The 20,643-nt window shown below is 49.6% G+C and overlaps 1 protein-coding gene across 2 annotated transcripts in view; it reads right to left on the reverse strand.

Moving 5' to 3' along the window:
- Positions 1-20,643, reverse strand: part of LOC116953917 (uncharacterized) — a 39,966-nt gene continuing 19,323 nt past the window's right edge. The window contains exons 10-19 of one of the 2 annotated variants that reach the window (XM_032974226.2): positions 19,277-19,521; positions 16,040-16,102; positions 15,217-15,336; positions 14,036-14,212; positions 13,435-13,518; positions 12,376-12,459; positions 11,079-11,168; positions 9,028-9,079; positions 6,495-6,628; positions 1-4,779 (exon numbers count right to left, since the gene is read on the reverse strand). In XM_032974226.2, coding sequence (XP_032830117.1) covers positions 4,633-4,779; positions 6,495-6,628; positions 9,028-9,079; positions 11,079-11,168; positions 12,376-12,459; positions 13,435-13,518; positions 14,036-14,212; positions 15,217-15,336; positions 16,040-16,102; positions 19,277-19,521 — 1,196 coding nt within the window. In that variant the 3' untranslated portion in view covers positions 1-4,632. Of the gene's footprint in view, positions 4,780-6,494; positions 6,629-7,795; positions 11,169-12,375; positions 12,460-13,434; positions 13,519-14,035; positions 14,213-15,216; positions 15,337-16,039; positions 16,103-19,276; positions 19,522-20,643 lie in introns of those variants that run through there. The other variant, XM_076051986.1, reaches the window with a different exon arrangement.

The following is a 20,643-nucleotide window of genomic DNA, read 5'->3' on the forward strand; positions in this document are numbered from 1 at the left end:
TGTGATCCGGGGATTATATTTATCACGCGGCGTTTACAATTTACGTTCACAGTCTGCGTGCACCGCTTCGCCTGGCCTTCACCGGCGGTGCACTTACTCAGAAACAACACCCCCCCCCCCCAACAACACCATGAACATTTCACGCGACCACCAACCGCGCGAGATTTTTTGTTACAAAAAATGATCCAACTCATCAAATGACGTTCAACGACAAAACGAGGTTTTTTTTTCCGCTGGGAATACGCGACAGGTAACGGCGGACAAAATCACCCCCCCCCCTCCAACGTCCAATGTCGCACGCGATAACTCGAGAGATGTCCCCGTCATTGTGCATCGTCGGTCGACGTTTCGTCTCGTCGCCAGCGTAAAACACGCGGGGGGGAGGGGGTGGGACCGGATTTATCCATCTTCGCAAATCTTTCGTACAATCTCCGACTTGTAAACCCAACCGCAGACTATTTGGAGGGTGATGGATGGGTTTTTTTTGGGGGGTGGGAGTTATGGGTCCAGGAACTGTGTCCATTCCGATGGGATGTGCAGCACCAGAGCCAGTGAGCCCCAACCCAGCAGGCTGCGTTCGAGCATATCGATGAGTCGAGCCCCGCCGACGGATGTTACGAGCACAGGATGGAACGCCAAGTAGGCCTCGGCAAGGTAAGAACGAGCCTACCTTTACCCTACCTTTTACCTTACCACAATACACTCTACCCTACCTTTGACCCTTCAGCAGGTAAGGTAAAAGGTTAAAACGAGCCAACCTTTACCCTACCCCCATACAAATTACCCGATTACAGGGTAATTACTGGGGTATTACACATGAAAAAGGTTTATAACAGGTAAATGCTAGGTAGAGTGCTTTATTCATATAGACTACTCTCGATTATTCCAATTTTACACGCTTTCTTTAAACTCACTGTTGTTGTATCCTCAAATCTTGTAACTCAATTTTAACCCACTTCCCAATGTGGTTTCGACTGCAAACTTGGTATACTTATGTCATACTGATGACAATTCTATATTCTATCATTAAACATAAAATATTCTTAAACATTTTTTGTTATGTTTCGGCTTGGGTCTAATTGTCCACTGTCAACTGACGTTGGCTGTAATTGCACACGGCCCCTTACGCTGTGGCGAGCTTCGGGGGCCACTTCCTGGAGTCGTGGAGTTCTGCCATTACTAGTAATTTCATAAAAGCGTGTTTTAAAAAAAAGTTTTAAAAATATCACTTATTAAATGGAGGCCACGGACTGCGCCACGGAGCTTTTAGCAGTAAATAAAGCACCGTATTTACCGGGTAATACTTCACGCTACCTTTACCCTACCCTTTAACTTACCCCTTGACATGTCGATACCTTTACCCTTACCCGGTAAAAAAGGTAAATTACCTTACCTTGCCGAGGCCTAACGCCAAGTCAACGTGTAGATAAAAAACCCAGCTCGCACACACACACGTCCTTCTATAGCTTGCCAAAGGCATCGCATGGTCATCGTGTGTGTAAATGGGCTCCTGTGTATGACAAGTAAATTATGAAACTGCGGTTGGGCAGGGATTGGGGCTGTAGTTGAAAGTTACTCTGCAAGGGGGGTGCACACATGGCTAATCTTAACGAAACGCGTTTTATAAATGTTATTATGACGCGTCATCATTTAAGAGGGCGATTGATCGACGAGTGACGAATCCTCATCTTTGCTTATCCTGGCGCAATGAGCAGCGGACGTGGCGATGCGGGGTGCCACGTGATGAGCTCTAAGTTCGATGCCCATGCACAGACGACCGTCCATATGAAAATGTTCTCCGTCTAAATTCGATTTACAACCAGTGCCTTTTTATTTTTTTGGGGGGGGGGGGGTGCACCAATCGAAATGCAGGTGATGTTGAACTAGTTCAAGCCACCTTGGAAAAACATACATTTTTGTAACTCCTAACAGCAGCAAACAAAAGAATCAGTGACAACTTATCCAGTTATCAAGAGTCCAGCCAGTTCATCCGACGTTGCTTACCCAAGGCCCTTTTAAACGCGTTGCCAGCGGGCCCGTCTCGTCACTCGAGCAAAGCGGTGAACGATCTCACGAGGTCGCACCCCACCTCCACCTCCCCCCCCCCAATTGCGTGCCGGCGTTTGCGGTCACGCCGCATGGAACCTGTCGCACAGGTCGCGGGACACAACAGGGCCCAACAAAGTCCCATGCAGAAGCGGCAGCAGCACGCTCCAACGCCAACAACCAACGGCCAATGTCAATGGCTGCGCCCCTTCCCCCCCCCCCCCCCCCCGGTGTATCAGTGAGGGCACAAACAATTAAATTCCGGACATTCGTAAATCCACCAAGTGATAAACGACCACCGCCCATGCCATGCGGAGGTCATGGAGGTTTTTTGACCATACCTCGCCATGCAGGTCATAGTGAAGTATGGGGGGGGGGGAGCGCAGGACCAGCTCCGATATCACTCGCTCACGACGGTCGCCATGGCCAGAATTCATCAAAGCCCGCGCAGCGCACTAACATCAAGGACCACCTCCAAGGCATGAGCCAGTGGCCAACTCTTAACTGGCGAAGGCAGCAACAAGGAACTACGTTTAAACACGTGACACTGCCTGCTCAATGTTAAAACTCCCCCAAAAAACGAATACTATACCTTCGCGAGCGACACGATTGCTCGTTATCCACAGTCCCACGTCTTCCGTGTTACCGCGCGCGCCAGGGCACGGTGGAGGGAGCGTTGGTTGGCTTACACAGTAAAAAAAAAGAAACGATGTTTTGTTTTGCCATCTTCGCCCTGTGAAAATTTACCCTTTTAACACATTTTGTTTCCGAAATTCACGAATGGGATTAATTAAACGGGAAAGCATTTAATTCACATTTTAAAAACCCCCACAAACCAAGTATGCAACTCGTTACAGAGCAGGCCTTGGGACGATGTAAAAGCCTCCTTCGCAGAAAATGAATTGTCCATTTTTTCGTTTGTTTAAAGTAGACGCAACTTTGTTTTCATCCCACTTTTCCTTCCATCTCGGTCACCTAAAAGGAAATAAAAAACATCCAAAATGTCACAAGTGTTAACAGACAATGGGTGACTCACACAAACCAGCAAAGGTGTTTTAGGAACTTTCTAAATTATGTATCAGAGCGCAACACAGCATGGACAATCATAGCCCATGTTACATCGAAACTCCGCATACATTTTTTGCTCCCGCCTCTTTCAGTTTTACCTTTCAGGAGGTTGTGTTCACTTGAATCAGCAGTCCACTAAAAGGTAAAAGCGCAGCCCTGAAATTTGTTGCTCAAGCCACTGCTTGGGCATTAGGGCCTTCAGCAGAGAGAGCTCTATGTATGTGTTGAACTTATTTTGCACCGTACGTAACCAACCGTGCTAACCGTAGGTGCGGGGGCGGGGTCAGGACCACAAACCCCCTAGAGGGTAGGTTGGCCTACTCTTCTACGCTGGCCAGATGCTTTTGGCAGAGGTGGGAGAGAACCAACGCTTTACCCCACTACACGCAACCTGCCCATCATAAGACTTTATCGGTGGAGAACATACTTATTCGGCCGGCTGGACTGAGGCGGAGGGATTTAATAAACTCGCCCCATCGTTTCATCTGCCACGCTGCCGGGCGATCAGAGCGAGGCGGTGGTGACCTCTGGAGTGCGGGTCACAGGTGCGCGAACCCTTACGTTCGCACGAGGGGGTTTCCCCCTGCGTCGGCATTGTTGGGCAAGCTTTTGCAAAGGGACCGTATTGCGTTTGTGAAGGTTAAAATCGCAGACGATAAGCCCACTCAATTTGCAACGGAGAACTAAAAAAAAACACAGCTCAAGAAACCATGTTACTGTACTGCAAAGGCTAGGCCGTATTTACAAAGAAGCAGGGATTCAATCTCGAACAGATCAACCGCCAGAGCCAAGGTTTTGCATCTCGCTTCTATCGAATATCAACAGGTAAAACATCGCAACATGACTTCAACTTCCACTTGCTTGTGTCACATGTCTTTTGGTCTACGTGCACAGGACTTATGCCAATCCACTGTTGGATGCAGACCTCCCCATCCCGTGCAGGGTTTGTGGGGCTTATTTGACCATACTTCACCGTGCCGATCAGCGCGTGATGGTGAAGGCAGGCATAGCATGGCACAGTACAGCGATGGATTTTTTTTCCTACACTGCCCTCTGCTGGCCACAACTTAGCCCGGCAGCCTGCAACACCTGTTATGCATGATGGTTGCCCATCCGTCCATTATACAGTTTCAAGACTGCTTAAGTTTCCAAGCTTTGCCACAATCAGGCACATTTCGGGTGACCTGGCCATTGTCTCATTTCTTTAAAACTGCTTTATGCTTTTAGTTTGTTGTCCTTCCCCCGCACCTCCAATTAGCACGGTTGGCTGCGTGCGGTGCGAAATAAGTTTAACACACATACAAAGGGGCACAATTTTTCTCGCGACATCCAGAAACTAATTATGGAATTGCGAACACAATCACCAAAAAAAAATCAGAAAAATTCACATCGAATTAAAGAGGACTGTGACTACGGCGACGTCTGCTAACGTGTGCGCGGTGTGGTGGGAGTGAAGGCGGCGTAGGTAGCGAGACACTTACCCAGAGCCGTCGGCAAACACCTAACGGGAGTTTACGGTTAAAAGTATCGAGTGCGATTAAGAGCTTTGGTGGCAAACTCCCCGCTCTCGTCCGTGATGCGATCCCAGTCCGTCTGACCCACCACAAACCCGATGGCGCGCTTTCTCTCCGCCTCGCTCTGCTCTTCAAGGTCGGCCCAGCGTACCTGCGGGAACGCAAGCACCGTGTTCACCAAGGGGGAGGGGGGGGGTGGGGGGGGCGGGCGGCGTGGTCACCACGTAGATCCGCTGGTCAGGCGTTCGCAGCTTGTCACAGAGGTTCGTGCTTCGAATCCCTCAGGCCACCCTGGTTATTATGGGCGCCACGGTGGCTATGAGATGTTAACTACCTCGCCTGGTATGCAGGAGGTCGCGAGTTCGATTCCGACCCTGACGCCTGCTGTATATTTGGAGTTTGCGTGTCTCACTCCCCGTGGTCGAGTGGACTTTTCTCTGGACCCTCCGGTTTTTCCCTCCACATTTAGAATCAACGTGTATCTGGCTGCTATAGATTTCCACGTGATAAGCGACTTCGCTGAGCTATAATTTGTCGCCAGGTCGGTTCTGAGAATAAGCTACATAGCTCAGTGGGCCTGACCTGGTAAAATAAAAAGTTTTAAATGGTTAAGTTATTCATGTGCTGTGTGTTAACCCACAACGATACCACGCGCCGTCCGTTTCACAGTGGAGATTAAAGGTCCCACAATGTGGTTCGAAACGAGCAGGCCATTTTTTTTGTGAAATTTTAAACGTTACGCGGAAGTCACTCACAATCGGGGAAGACGCAAGGCAATCATCTCCCCCCCCCGCTAGCAAGACTCACGCCCACTTATGGGGCCAGGTGTTCAGTCTCCGATGGAACTACGCATTTTTAAATCACCTAGATTGAAAAACTAATTTCTTGAGAACTGCTTTTTGTGTTTCATTTGTTGTCTTTCCGCCACACCTACGATTAGCACGGTTGGCTACAAACGGAGCGAAAGAAGCTCAACATACATTATATACATTGAGAGCATTAGGCTTTCGCGACCAATATTATGGGTTAGCTCGCATAAATTTAAATGCCGGTTGTAATTACCGGCGAAACGTCGTATTCAAATTGTAAATGTTGTGGGTTCACTTTCCAATACACCGGTGTGCTGAACTAGTAACGAAATGGCACGCTTTGTTAACACGAAAAACCTTACCAATTGGCTGTGTAGGGTGGTGGCGGGTTTCACGACACATTTATATTTACGCGACCTTGCCCAAAAAAACCTCTATCATGGAAATATATTTTCTAGTATAAAATTGTCTCGTGCGTGAAAAAGAGCGGCTACCTCGCAACTCTCTTCTCGGCCAGTAGTGCGCTACGGCCGCGAACATCTAAAATACAACCCCGCTAATGAATAAAACAGCACTCCCTGGTAATTGTCGCTAATACGCATGACAGCGATCATGAAAAGCCGCGAATATTAACCCTTTCCCGTTACGAGATACGTCTGCAAGTTGCAGGGTGGGGTGTCCCCCGTTCACCTCTGAAACTTGGAACACGCAAGCGGCACTGCGTTAATTTTATTCACAGAGGCGTAGTAGTGCCGTTGTTTTTGAAGACGTTGTTACTCACCGCAGATAACTGTAGCGACTCGACCGCCACTCTACGATAGCTGGCACCAAATTGCGCCACATGTCTTTCCGGCATGGCCTTGTGGGAGCCTCGGTACCGATAAAATAATTTTTTTGAGTTTTTCTTCCGGTTTCGTTTTGATAGCAGTGTACACACACTTCATTGGAATGGAATTGGAACGGGGGGGGGGTTTCACTTACTGCATCGAAAACAAACCAACGACGCAAAAAAAAATAACAACTAAAAACGGGGGCGCGTGCAACGGAGGAGCCTCACCCGTTTCTTCCCCGGCTGTGCGGGGCGCTGGCTGAAGTACTCGGGCAGCGAGAGGTAATCCTCCATGCGCTGTTTTGCCGAGGTCAGCGAGTCGCGTTTCCTCTTGCAGCCTCCGCCGAGTCCGTCCAGCTTATCTGAGGGACGCGGCGTCGGATAAAGGGACGAAGGGGGGGGGGGAGAGCAGCGCGTCAGTCAACGCGCTCCCGTGCCATCGTCATCATCGCCGCCGCTGCCGCCTGCACGCCCGCGTTGGAGACTGAACGCAGAGGGGCAACGCGTTGTCAGCGCCGTACGTCAGATAGGCGAACGCACGCGTGGGAACTGCACCCTCAAAACGTCTCTGGCGGTTTACTCTGCTGCGTATATATATATTTGGATGTACCATGCACAAATCCAAACCCATTTGGTGGAACAGAGCATAAAAAACTTTTTTTTGTATTTTACCAGCTAAGGGCCACTGAGCTATGCAGCTTTTTCAGTAGCGATCTGGTCACAAATTATAGCTCAAAGAAGTGGCTTATCACGTGCAAATTTATAGCAGCCAAAAACTGTGGCAAGTAAAATTCATAAGCACATTTCCGAAATACGCAACACACCCTTACATTATACTGGTGGGGAGAAAGTAACGGGTGACTTCTGATACAAGCACACTACTTAAGATATGAGCACACATGGCCTTGTGCTCATATTCAGCTTCTGCTGTAAGAAAGTTTCACAATCTCCCCCAACTTTATTCCATTTACGCTACTGGCATCGTGTCCATTCAGAACTCCCGCAGACTAGTTAGCGACCCCCGCTGCTGAAGAATGGCCCACAGAAGGTGATATCACAGAACCACCTCTGAAATCCCTTCCAGTGCTCTCTTATTCACACCGACGGGCGCTGCACTGTTCCATGCACCCCGATAAAAACACGTTCCATTGCATGGCTTAACAACACTAAATAATTATTTTAGCAGGATGTCTTTTTTGGCCACGTACACTCTTAACGCTGAACCGTGCTCCGTTTTGAATTGGGCAGCAGACGTCCGTGTCTAGATCGGATCTCGACAGGCAGGCGTTACATGGGGAAATGAACCGTATATTTGACCAAGCCCACCAGCATCACCACTGTAGCTACTCGGGAAAGGGGGACCCACACCTATGTGGCCTAACGGTCTGGACAGCTGAACCTCCGTTGGCTAAACCGAGCATTAACTCCGCTTCAGTGCCGACCCGTGTTCTACGCGACTGGGTCAGCTCGGGGACCCACCGCACTCCCCCCCTCTCCCCCCTTTCGATGAACAAAACCTACAATTTAAGCATTTTAAGAAAAAATTACTTTTATTATTATTAAATAGCATAAAAGTTGAATAGATAGACAGCGATACATAAACAACTTGGCGCTATCAGTTTCTGTGCAATCTATGCAAGGAGCGGCCCAGGTCTCGCCACGGATATACTTTATTTTAAAACATCTGTTGCGTCACGCAGAAGTACTCGGAGCGACGCTCGATCGCTCGCTCTCCGACGAGCACGGCTGGCTACGTACGGCGCGAGCGAAGTTGAACATAAATACAGACACACACACACACAATCGAGCACGCGTGCGGGGGGGGGGGGAGGGGGCTCTCCTCGAGAGCCTGCCGTGTTACAAGCAGCGCGGTCGACGCGTTCACAGCGACACGGAGGCAGAGTGCGTGCCTCTGCCTCTCAACAGGCAAACTCTCGTGAGGAAACGGGGGTTACTGATCCTTTCATGGGACTGACCAGAGCGTCGTCACCTCCGGACGGAGGGCGCGCTGCCGTTGCGCGGAAGCTGCCGATAAATTAGCGTGTTTCTCTGGGTTGCAAAAAAACGCTCCGGAAGGTAAGATGCACCCCTAAAACTTTCCGACTTAAAATATTGGGGTGAAATAAAGCATTTCTTATAATTCGGTGAATGCGGTAGATATATATCTGTAGAAAAGGCTCACGGAAGACGCGGGTGTGCACATTGGGATTTTTGGCCAATTCCATTACTGAGCATTTGGCACGTGGCAGACTATTGGAGTATCCAGAATAAATAAATAAAAAACCCACGCACAAGAGAGGGGGGCGGGGGGGGGTTAACATTTGAAACACAGCAAACACTTCCAACTCATCGAATCTCTCCGTGGAGTGAACCCAACCGCTGTGCTGTCATCTCCGGGACACCGAGCTGCAACCCAGCCAATTAACGCCCGATATCCCCGCAGGCAGTTTTCCATGCCAGTACCAACCCAGACTCGTTGGGAAATGCTATCGTTCGCATCGATGGAATGCCACAACTCCAAGCATCTCCACCCGTGGTCACAGAATAAAAAATCAAGGTGTGCCCGCGACGGATGAGAAAGCATCGCGCGGCTAACCCTGGCAGCCCATATCGGAGAGTAACCCATGTCTCACGTTTGGGAATACGGCAGTAAACTCTTTTAAGTATACTTCCTTGAATGTCTCTAAGCACTCAACATTCAGACGGTAGCCCCCCTTAGGCGGGGCAGGTACGTTAGAGAGAGAACGAGTATAACACGTACCTAGTTTTGCTTCAGAGGTGTCCATTTCCCATTTGCTTTTTGGGATATACCCCTGAATTGCAGACAGGAAAAAACCTTTCCTTGTTAACACACAGCAATGGCGTGATTTGTTACAGGAATATAAAAAAAAGTAACGACACGAAAGCCTGCACAAACATCATTCTCTCCGTCGTCACTTTGCTTCGCTCAAGCTGCCACCTCAACAGCCACTTCGCTGCGCCCCCCCCGCTCGGCACCATGCCATCATCGTTTATACGCGTGACTTGGTTAAGGGCATGCCATTAATGCCAAGGGAAAGAGGGCGGGGATTTTTTTTGTGGATGTAATATCGTAAGCAACTGGAGCGAAGCATAGTGGAGAGTTACCGGTGGTAATTTACACAGTGCGACGCTAATTTCTAACATTCACAGAACATGATAGGAGTGCATATAAACAGCATAACATTAAACCAGTAATGCCATAAAAAATATTTTCGTTGTAAATGTACAGCATATTGTGTAACACTACGTAAAAAAAAAGAATACTTTTACAGGGCAGACGAATGACAAAAGACCACCGAGACGATACACCGATTGATCGGTTTGCTCCGAACGTTTAAATTTTTCCATGAAAAAAACTAAAATATCGCAAGCCACCGCTCAAAGAGTGGCACGTCGCGAGGCTGGTATATCATTAGTTGGGCCACGTAATCTACACATACAGAAAAGAGACGACGACTCCACACACACCGTAATATCTATGAACACAAGCAAAGCGTGATATCAGCGAACACAGTTTTAGCCCGCCCGGGTGGCTCTCGCAGTGAAGAGCTGCAAAGTTGGAGACAGCTGCAAATTCAGATTGTGATGGTGGGGGGGGGTGTTTGGGTAGGGAGGGGTGTCTAGTCAGTCCATCAACGCTGCGGAATCGGTAAAACTTATTAACTACTCGGTAGAATGCCTACCGTGCGCCCATCCATTCTGTGGACAAGACTGGTCCCTAACCATCTAACCATGGGAATAAGGAATTTCCACCAATGGCTAAGAGGGGTTGGGGGGGGCCCAACTGAGATGAGCCCCACCCCCCCCCCCCCCGCCTCAATGCTCTAGTGAGCAGGAGAGAGATAACTGAACTTGACCATTTGATTATGTACGTCGAACTTAAAAGATACACGGCCGCTAGCAGTTACGGTTTACTTTACAGAAGACAAACTGGACAGTCAACCCGACACTGAGTGCGCCACTGCCAACCATCGGCCTGGGTACTTAAGCGAGCTTGCAGCCCCCACGTGTCCTGGTCGAGTTACACAACCGCACGTTTGTGGCCGAGACAGGACGATCATCAGTGCAACTCGTTTCGGTTAATGAATCCGTCGAACAATAATCATAATACGTAGAGAACAAGCAACATTTTCTGATTAGGTGATTTCGTACATCGTAGTTAAAACTACTTGCGTCACCCCCCCCCCCCCCCCGTTGCATGGCAGGTCAATTGTCTGTCAATGCTGCGGGTTCTGAACTGACAATCGTCGCGACCCACAACACGGCATCTTTCCGTGCCTCGCCGAACGTTCAGGTCACGCCGGTGACATCGCACACCTACGGCAGATTCTGACCGAGAAGCAAACGTGGAGTGCACGCGCCTGCAGTTTGAGCGTTGGAGTTAAAGAGCTATGGCTGTGGTGCGCAACCTTTACAGGATGCGGTCATGTGGAGAGACGGACTGCATGCGCTCGTATGTGTGTGTGTGTAGCGGTTAGCGCTCTGCACTATGAACTCAGTGACCAGAGTTCGATTCCCGCTCACAGCCAACAACAGTGACGATTATCTGAACCAGTCCTGGGCCTTCCCTAGGTCGACTCAGCTTCAAATGAGTACATGGTGGTGTGTGTAAGCATCGTCACTCAGGAGACAAAGTGTGGCCGGGCATGATGCTGGCCACCCACCCCTTCATGTGCTGTTCCGGCCTTCATTAGGCGCTACTCGCTAACAGCACTCGCCCCAACGGTCTATTAAGGCCATACGGGGAGATCTTTGTTTGTGAGTGCACGTGAACTAGTGTAGCATTCCTACCCCCTCCCCATCCCCTTCCTCCTCCTCAGTCGTTGGTGGCGTCTTCTTGCTCTCGGTTTCTTCTGAAGGATCCGTGTCTTCCATTTCCACCTGGATATGAACGCATCAAGAGGTGGGGTGGCCGCGCCAACCAAATAAAAACAATCATAAAATCGTCAGTACGTTTGAGATCCGCGCAAGGCTATAGCCAAGGTGCTATGTTTCACAGGCGGGTATAGTTTAACACGTAGGCTTTCGCGACCAATATCATCCATCAAAGATTTTTTTGGGGTTAGATCGAGGACGTATAAACGTGTCGTTAAACCCGCCTGCACCCGACAGCCAATTGGAAAGGTTTGTCAACGAAACATCCCAATTCGTTACTAGTTCAGCACATCCATGGGTTGGAGAGTAAACCCACAACATTTACAATTAGAGTACTTCGAGTACAACGTTTCGCCGGTAATTACAACCAGCCTCATCAGGCAACACAGCCAGAGTTGTGGAGAAATCCTCCTCCTGTTTCGGTTTGAAATAGACATGTCTAGTTTTCAGGCTCTTTCACAGCAGGGACGATGTTGCTACATCGTTTTTCAAAAATCAGGTAATTTGTGAGTACATTTTCAAATTTGGGCCTTTACAATGGCACACATGGGCCCACTCTTTTTTCAAATAACATCACGGGATGTTTAACGTCCACTGTGAAGCAGACAGTGCGCGTTTACGGTTAATGCACCCGTAGGGTTAACCAGGGTCGGCTGCTGAAATATGAACCGCGCGCGAACGTCTGCAACAGGCGGCGAAGGAGCTACCGTGCCAAGGGCCCACGTCAACCGTGGCTGGCGCTGCTGCGCTATGAACCCCACAAACACCGTGTTTGATCGTCGACCACGACCAACATCGTAATACTGGGCGGAAGAGCGCTCCAAACGGCCGCAGAGGCGCATCTGAAAGCGCGCGATGCGGTGACCGTCTTTGTTCGATGGCTAGCCGAAAACCACCACTTGCGAGGATGACCGAAGTTCACGCGATGGTTTATTCAAACTATCACGGGCGGAAGAGTGTTCCAGACGGCCATCACGGATCGCCTTTACGAGAGATATCTTGCCTCCCCCGCCGTTGGGGTTACGAATGCTCACGCATAAACGCTCTCGACTTGAGATGACGAGGGTAAAAAAAGAGCCCGCACGTTGGGGGAACGGAGGACGAGCAGCCGGGGAAGGAGGGATGGGAGGAGGGAGGTGGGGGGAGGAGGAGGGGCGGGGGGCACCCTGGTGCGTTGAGGACGTTGGCGTTCGTCGGTCGCAAGCCACCTTACCTCCGCGATGGCGGCGTCCTGCAGCAGCGAGCGGATGTCCAGACGAATCATGTGCTTGGGCGTCACCTCCCACTGATCGGCCATCTGAACGAGCGGACGGCGGCGGCGGCGGCGACGACACGCGGGACCGCACACCAAGCGCGTGACGATGCGTGACGCGAGTCATGGAGATGATTAATGTTCCATTTTTTTGGTTCGTTTCATTGCGCTTGTTTAACCCCCCACCCAGGAGAGCCTTGCTGAGTCTGGTGATACTTGTTTCAGGGGGGGTCCCTGTTTTCGCACTACAAGGCTGATGATTGTTATGTATAATATGCACCTCCGATTAGTACAGTTGGCTACGTACGGTGAGAAACTCGAAATACGTACAATCCAAATTGAGCGATTTGTGGGTAGGAACGAGGGCTACAAATTTGGAGCATGACGCCGGCACGAGGGCGGTGGCCTAATATCTTGCGAACGACGTCACGGAATCTTTAAGGTCCACCGTAAAGCAAGGCAGCGCGTGGTATTACTGTGGTCAATACACCCTGCAGGATTAACCATGGCGGCCGCTAGATTCAAACCGCGAAACCTCCGCAACAAGCGGCGAAAGCGCCACCGCTGGGCCACGTCAACCCGCAACGCACCCAACGTTGTCAGATTTCGTAAGCTAAGCAAAGTGGAGCCTGGATAGTACTTGGATGGGCAACTGTCACTCACGATCACTTTGTCCACATTCGGGGCCAACTACAATTCAGCACAAATTGAAAACAATGCGAATATCAATGCCAGCGTCAGCCCCGTCATCCACCACTGGATGAAGTCCTCCCCAAGCCCTCCCCCCGTCTCTCACGGATCCTGCTACGTAACCGTCCAGCAGTGAGCGTGTGTTCACCGGCCCAAAATCGCCACTCCTTCTCCGCGGTGGTGAAGGAGCTTGTTCCCACGCCATCGATGCCTTCTACCGACTGGTGCGCTGCCCAAATCCCCGAGTACACGAAGGCATTAAGAGGCTCCCCCCTCCCCGCCGCAGTGCCCTACACGAGCGCTATTCGTTACTAATAGGGGGGCACTCACCTTGTTGATCTCGTCGTGTTTGCGGCCGTGTGTGTTCCGCTTGGCGCACGTGTGCGTCTCCCCGGTTATCTCGGCGAAGTACACCTGGTGAACAAGCGGAGGGCATCGCACGCAAACATCCATGTGAGCATGCCGCCGTGTCCTGGACCTTGGCAGCGTCGGCCTTAGGAAAACTTTGAGGGGCAGCGTCTTACTGTGGACAGCTGTGAAGTTTCAAGCGCGGCGCATCAAAAGAAAGATATTGCGCGTGCACACACACATACTGGGTTTCCGTTAAGAATGAGAAATAGCTCAACTTATTCGAATAGACAAAATAGCCTTGCGTTTTATTTTAATACGCACTATCCCAAGATTAAAACACTTTCATATAACCGAAAAGGAAATTAAAATGTTTACCACTTGTATCTTTAATCCAATAATTAAAAGCTCAACTAATAGTGTTAACTGCCGAGTTCTTTATTGCTCTAGATGTGTTGTTAAAAAAACAACAAATATTATAGGAGAAATTAATAACAACGCTCCCACAATTGCCCATCCCATTCATAACATTTTCGTAAACCCTCGAGACCACAGAATCCGGCACGGCTCTACGTCACCGCACCTCGAAGCCCTTGGTCTTGGCGGAGCTCCAGAAGGACTCGAAGTGCTTGACGCGGTTGTTGATTGCGTCAATGATGATGAAGGGGAAGAAGCCATCGTCCAGGGTCTTGCGGAACGTCTTGAGCATGCTGCTGCGGTACGTCTCCTCCATCTCCGGCTCGTACTCGTACTCCATGACCTGTGGCGGCGACACGGTGGCGAGATGTTAAATACCTCACCTGGTATACAGGAGGTCGTGGGTTCGATCCCGACCCCCGACGCCTGTTGTATATTTGGAGTTTGCGTGTTTTCTCTCTCTCTCTCCCCGTGGTCGAGTGGATTTTTCTCCGGGTCCTCAGTGTCTTCCCTCCACAATTAGAATCAACGTCAAGCGTTTAGGGTATTTGGCTGCAATACATTTCCACACGACACGCCACTTCATTGAGCTGTCATTTGTGGCCAGGTCGCTTCTGAAAAAGAGTTAATTAGCTCAGTGGACCTTACCTGTCAAAATAAAAATTTGTTTTAGTTTAGTAGTTTAGACACGCAACGCCACCGCTGTGGGCATTGTGCCGCGCGGCCCCTAAGTCGCCTCAGCCTCAAACGAGCACCTAGCGCGACGTGCAAACATTGCCACTCGGGAGCCCACCCACCACCCCCCTCGTGTGCCGTGCGGGCGTTCATAGGTGCTACTCGCTAAAAGTACTTGCCCCGCCAGTATGTTGAGACAACACGGGGGATCTTTGCTGCACGGCCCCCCGATGTCTTTTTCGGGTTGTACCGCTGTGTGGTGTTAGGCACAAAGTCCGACATTTCGCTCCACGTGCTGGGAGCTGCCAGCATGTGGACCGAAAGCAAAGGTACTAAATCCGTATTATGATTATTATTCAATTGGCTTGGTGGCTTGAACTTACCACAAAGTCATCCGGCCACTTGCCGATAGGCATCAATGCCATTCCTGTTGATTCAAGTATATTTTGTTTAACCAGGAGGGAACTCAAAAAAGGGTGCGCTTGAGTCTCAATCGGTCAACCAATAGCACCTGGGTCTGTCCCGTGACCTCCTGCCAGAGAACCTTCGACACTTCACGTCGCCTCAAAGTGCAAAGACACAAGCGCTGTGGTGCCGTCATCGCCACTTGGTAGCGAACGGCGGTTGTTGTTGTTGCTGTTGTTGTTGGTGCAGGAAAAAAAACTGGCCAACCTTCTTCTTGACTTTGCGCTTGGTCTCCGGGTCAGTCTGCGTGCGCTCCACCTCGGTGACGAAGTAATCATCCAGGCTGAGCACGCGTGGCGCCGCGCCTCCCTCCTCCACCTCCTTATCCTGCGAGGACCATCACAGCAAAGGCATCCTCCAATTAGCCGAGAAAATCTGTCGGGACAAGTGCTGTGCACGGCAGGTGCTGTCAATGGGTGCTTGGCTGGCGCTATTAATATCTAATTGTACTGTCTTGTCATTTTTTAAAAATTATTTTCACATCATTGTGTTATTTTGTAGCACGACACATCGCACCAAACTTTGCACTGAGTGTGTACATTATGAGCCTTCAATGTAGCCTGTAAATGTTTATAATCTACAAGCTCTTAAACTACCCATTCTAATTTGCTTTGTGGAGGCATGAATGCACGCATGCACCGACAAAAATCCCCCCCCCCCCCGTATCGCCTCAACATTATACGGCTCGTTAGCGAGCACCTCCGATTAGCATGGTTGGCTACGTACGGTGGGAAAGAAGTTCAACGTACACACGTACAACTTCCAGTATATTTGAGCCACAATTTTAGCCTGTACGAGCGGTCAAGACGAGCGGCATAATTTAACCTGACGCGAACAAACGTAACCAGGCCCTCCGACGCGTTTTGGGGTTTGCGCCGCGTGCTTGTCCCAAGTGCCGAAGAAGCTCCAGGCGCGCGGCGCGAAACGTCGGACGCCATGCGGCGACGAGGTTACGTATGGCTGCAACGGGTTTTCTCTCTCTCTCCATGCACCGGGGGGGGGGGGGGGGGGGGGGGGGAATCACACTCACCCGTATGAGCTTGGCGACGTGGGTCTTGCCGCTGCCGGGAAGGCCTCGCATGATCACCACGATCTGAAACGAGAGGTGCGCTTGAGACTCGGTGGCAAACAGAACAACTCGACGTGTGCCACCGCGGCTTCCGGACCTGCCGTTGCGGGACGATGGCTACGTTTCACTTTGACGGATAACGGGACGCCCGGCTCTGTGTGGTGTATGAATAACAGCGATGCCTGTTGCGGCGAAATTACACAGAACCGTTGCGCGGTGCTGCCTCGGCAGGGCTTTGGGTGATAAATTGTGAGTTACTTATTTCTGTGTTCGCGCAAAAATTGTTGCTCGCAAGCTGCTGAGATGGCAATGAATAATCTTGTACAACATGTATTTTAGGCATAGCGTGTTGTCCTGGGTATGTGATCCATTGTCCAATGTTGGATAGCAGAGTGGAACTCTTTACCCGTGAATATGATTATCTGCTGGGCCAACAGGACCACAGTCCCTTCGTGAAAATTAGCACATGAATGCGCACGTAAAGGATACATCCAATATACAGCTGCCGTGGTACAGGGCCCTTATGCGACTCACTGTGAATTCCGCATCGAGTCACATGACCGCACAAACATCCAGTACCAAAAATAATTAAAACTCGACATAGCCGAGTGGGCTGGTCAGCGAAGATCCCATCACATTGAGCTACAATGAAATTTGACTAAATTCCAGCTTACTTGAGAAATGAAAGCATTGGATTGACCGTCATGTGATGAACATCTCTCAAGTGTAGGGCGAGTCCAAAAGTACGGCTTCCTTGACTGCAGATTTTAGAGGTCACTTGAAGGACTCCCTTGAAGTGGTTCCGTGATATATCCTCGATGGTGGATGATCCACTATCTCCATTATGGAGTGCCACACCGCCCGATGGGAGTTCCGAGCGGACACTTCTTTATCTTGTGACATGATGCCGATAGCATAATTGAAATGGAATTGGGAAAGGGATAAAGAAGGCCATGGGAGATGTCGCCCGAGCATTAGAAAATTGGAAACACTGGGACTCTGTGTTGAAGTCTGACAGTGTCCAAGGAAGCACTCGGTACAATGCAAAGATGATTTATATCTCTCATGCATTCTCTTCTACAGTGAAGACCGGCCATTGTCTGAAACTTCACGTAAAAATATAATTTTCGTTTTAGGGCAGTGTTATTGACTAATGTATTGAGCCTTTGTTATTTGTGCCTGTGCAGCAGTGCCAATGTAAAATCACTTTAAAAAAAAACCAGTGCTGCCCTCCGACACAACCGAAAGATAATGTATGAAGAACTTATTTTGCACCGTACGTAGCCAAGCGTGCTAATCGGACGTGCTGGGGAAGAACAACAAACTAAATGCAAAAAGCAGTTCTAAAGAAATTAGTTTTAAATAGACTTAAAAGTGCATAGCTCCAGTGGCTTCCTAATATCGAAAGGAAGAGCATAAAGCCATTGTGGAGTGTTTAGACTGAGGTCACCAACATTCCATTACTCTCAATGAATGGGTTCGGCTCTTAGTGTAGCAGTGCATACTGATTTAGGCCAGATATAATGCTTTTGAACTATACTCTATGCAGCTAAACATCGTACCTTATTGGAATTTAAGCCATATTTTAGAATGCAATACACTATTGTTGACAATAAATATTCCGGCAATGTCTTCTTTCATATAAATGCCCCGGTTTACGTCGGGGATGCGTTCCTGAAAGATGTGATGGTGAATATCGAAACGACGTCAATCAAAGCAATTTACAGGGTAGGTGGTGGAGGCGAAGGCTGAGAGGTGATGGGATACGCGAAACGACGGAGGTTGCCGTCAGTGACGCGAGTATGTGGGTTGAGGCGACGCAAATCGGGCAGCGGTGTTATAAAGCGAGGACGTATTTGCGAAACGACGTAAAAGGAGACGCAAAATCGGGGTACTGTACCCGTCTGTCCACATACAAAACAAAACTATTTCTTACACAACCCATCATTGCCGCACTGCCTTCTGGGAGTGTATATTTTTAGCAGTGTTGGTTCAAGGCAAGCAATCTCTGGACCGGCTTCAACACACAGTGTCTCATCAGCAGAGTCAGGCTTGCTTGAGTCCCACGGTGGCGAGATGTTAACTACCTCACCTAGTATACAGGAGGTTGTGGGTTCGATCCGGACCCCGAAGCCTGTTTATCTGGAATTTGCATGTTCTCCCTGCGGTCGCATGGATTTTTCTCCGGGTCCTCTGGTTTTTCCCTCCACATTTAGAAACGTACGTTTAAGAGAATTTGGCTACTATAAATTTCCACGTGATAAGCCACTTCGTTGAGCTATCATTTGTGGGCCGGTTGTTTCTGAAAAAGAGCTGTATAGCTCAGTGGGCCTCACCTAGTAAAATAATAAACTAATGGTTAAATTTGAGTTGATGCTGGTTAACTCTTTTGTTACCTGCCAAACATTTAATTTTGTTGCGCGATTTTCAGTAGTGTCTCAACGGTTAGTTTATACGTCAACTGACGCAACTGCTTTGTCAATAAAGCCTCCCTTCAATAATGGACGTTTTGAACATGAACCGAAAATGCGCATATTTGAGATAATTGGAAAAAAAAAACTAATTGCAATCGTTCCTCCCTCGTGTGAAACTTAGCCGGATCCTCCTGAAAAAAAGAGAAGTCTTGAGATTCAGCGAGGCTTTCCTGGGTCGAATGAACCTTATCGGAATGGGCACTCACCACATTTTAAAGAACATCTTGTGAATTAATACGCAAATGAGGAAAGACCGCCCAACGCGGCAAAGGACGACGAAGTGGGCACCGGCGTGGAAACCAATGATTCCACTGCTTTGCGACTCGGGTCTCCATCGGGACTTGTGCACTCAATGGTCTCCCCCACCTGGTTCACCTTACAGGTTAGAATCAACATGCGATGAAAAATATTTGGTTGCGAGAAATGTCCACGTGATGAGCCACGTCGTAACCTGTGGCCAGGTTAAGATAAAAGAGCTATACAGCTCAGTGGGCCTTACTTGGTGAAATAAAAATAGTTTAGTTTAGTAGTTTAGACAAACATTCTGCAAACTGCGATTGCAGTTGCGATAAGGCTCGGTGTGCCTTAACTGGTAAAGTAAGTTTGACAAATGAAAAAAAAACGAATAAATTAATGGGTGAATAATGTATTGCAACGGAGAAGAGACGTGGGCTCGCAGTGAGACCCGGCGTGCCGGGGGGGGGGCAGGAGGAGTCACACTCACGCGCTCCGGGCGGGTGGCGCGTCCCGGCTTCTTCAGCAGGTCATCCACGTGCTTCGACTCCGGCTTCTTCTCCTCCACGTGCGGCATTGGCGGCGGCGGGGCCATCGGCGGCGGCGGTAGCGACGAGGGTGGCGGCGGCGGGGGCAGCACCCCCATCCTCCTGTCCGGGGGTCCCATCCGGCTGGGCGGATACGGGGGTCGATCGCGCGAGAACGGCATGGGCGGCCGGTCCTGGTAGTGCTCCCCTGAAGACGGGACACAAAAGTGGAGCTTTTGAGTCGAGGCTCTTTTTCCGCACCTCCGATTTGGCGTGGTCGGGGCTACGTACGGGTGCGAAAGAAGTTCAACATACAAACGTACCTCTCTCCCTCTCCAAAGATCCCCCGTGTAGCCTGAACAAACTGGAGGAGCAAGTGCTGTTAACGATCACCTATGAAGGCCGGTACGGCACACGAGGTACAGTGAGGGAAAAAGTATTTGATCCCCTGCTGATTTTGTACGTTTGCCCAATGACAAAGACATGATCAGTCTATAATTTTAATGGTAGGTTTATTTGAACAGTGAGAGACAGAATAACAAAAAAATCCAGAAAAACGCATGTCAAAAATGTTATAAATTCATTTACATTTTAATGAGGGAAATAAGTATTTGACCCCCTCTCAATCAGAAAGATTTCTGGCTCCCAGGCCTCTATTATACAGGTAACGAGCTGAGATAAGGAGCACACCCTTAAAGACCTACACAAGGCTGGAATGGGCTACAAGACCATTGCCAAGCAGCTTGGTGAGACCGTGACAACAGTTGGTGCGATTATTCGCAAATGGAAGAAACACAAAAGAACTGTCAATCTTCCTCAGCCTGGGGCTCCATGCAAGATCTCACCTCGTGGAGTTGCAATGATCATGAGAACGGTGAGGTATCAGCCCAGACCTACTCGTGAGGATCTTGTCAATAATCTCAAGGCAGCTGGGACTATAGTCACCAAGAAAACAATTGGTAACACACTACGCCGTGAAGGACTGAAATCCTGCAGCGCCCGCAAGGTCCCCCTGCTCAAGAAAGCACATATACATGCCTGTCTGAAGTTTGCCAATGAACATCTGAATGATTCAGAGGACAACTGGGTGAAAGTGTTGTGGTCAGATGAGACAAAAATGGAGCTCTTTGGCATCAACTCAACTCGCCGTGTTTGGAGGAGGAATGCTGCCTATGATCCCAAGAACACCATCCCCACTGTCAAACATGGAGGTGGAAACATTATGCTTTGGGGGTGTTTTTCTGCTAAGGGGACAGGACAACTTCACCGCATCAAACGGACGATGGACGGGGCCATGTACCGTCAAATCTTGGGTGAGAACCTCCTTCCC

The sequence above is a fragment of the Petromyzon marinus genome, chromosome 53, assembly GCF_048934315.1.
Source record: "Petromyzon marinus isolate PM22_M1 ecotype Great Lakes invasive population chromosome 53, UKy_Petmar_22M1.pri1.0, whole genome shotgun sequence".
NCBI classification, from domain to species: Eukaryota; Metazoa; Chordata; class Hyperoartia; order Petromyzontiformes; family Petromyzontidae; genus Petromyzon; species Petromyzon marinus.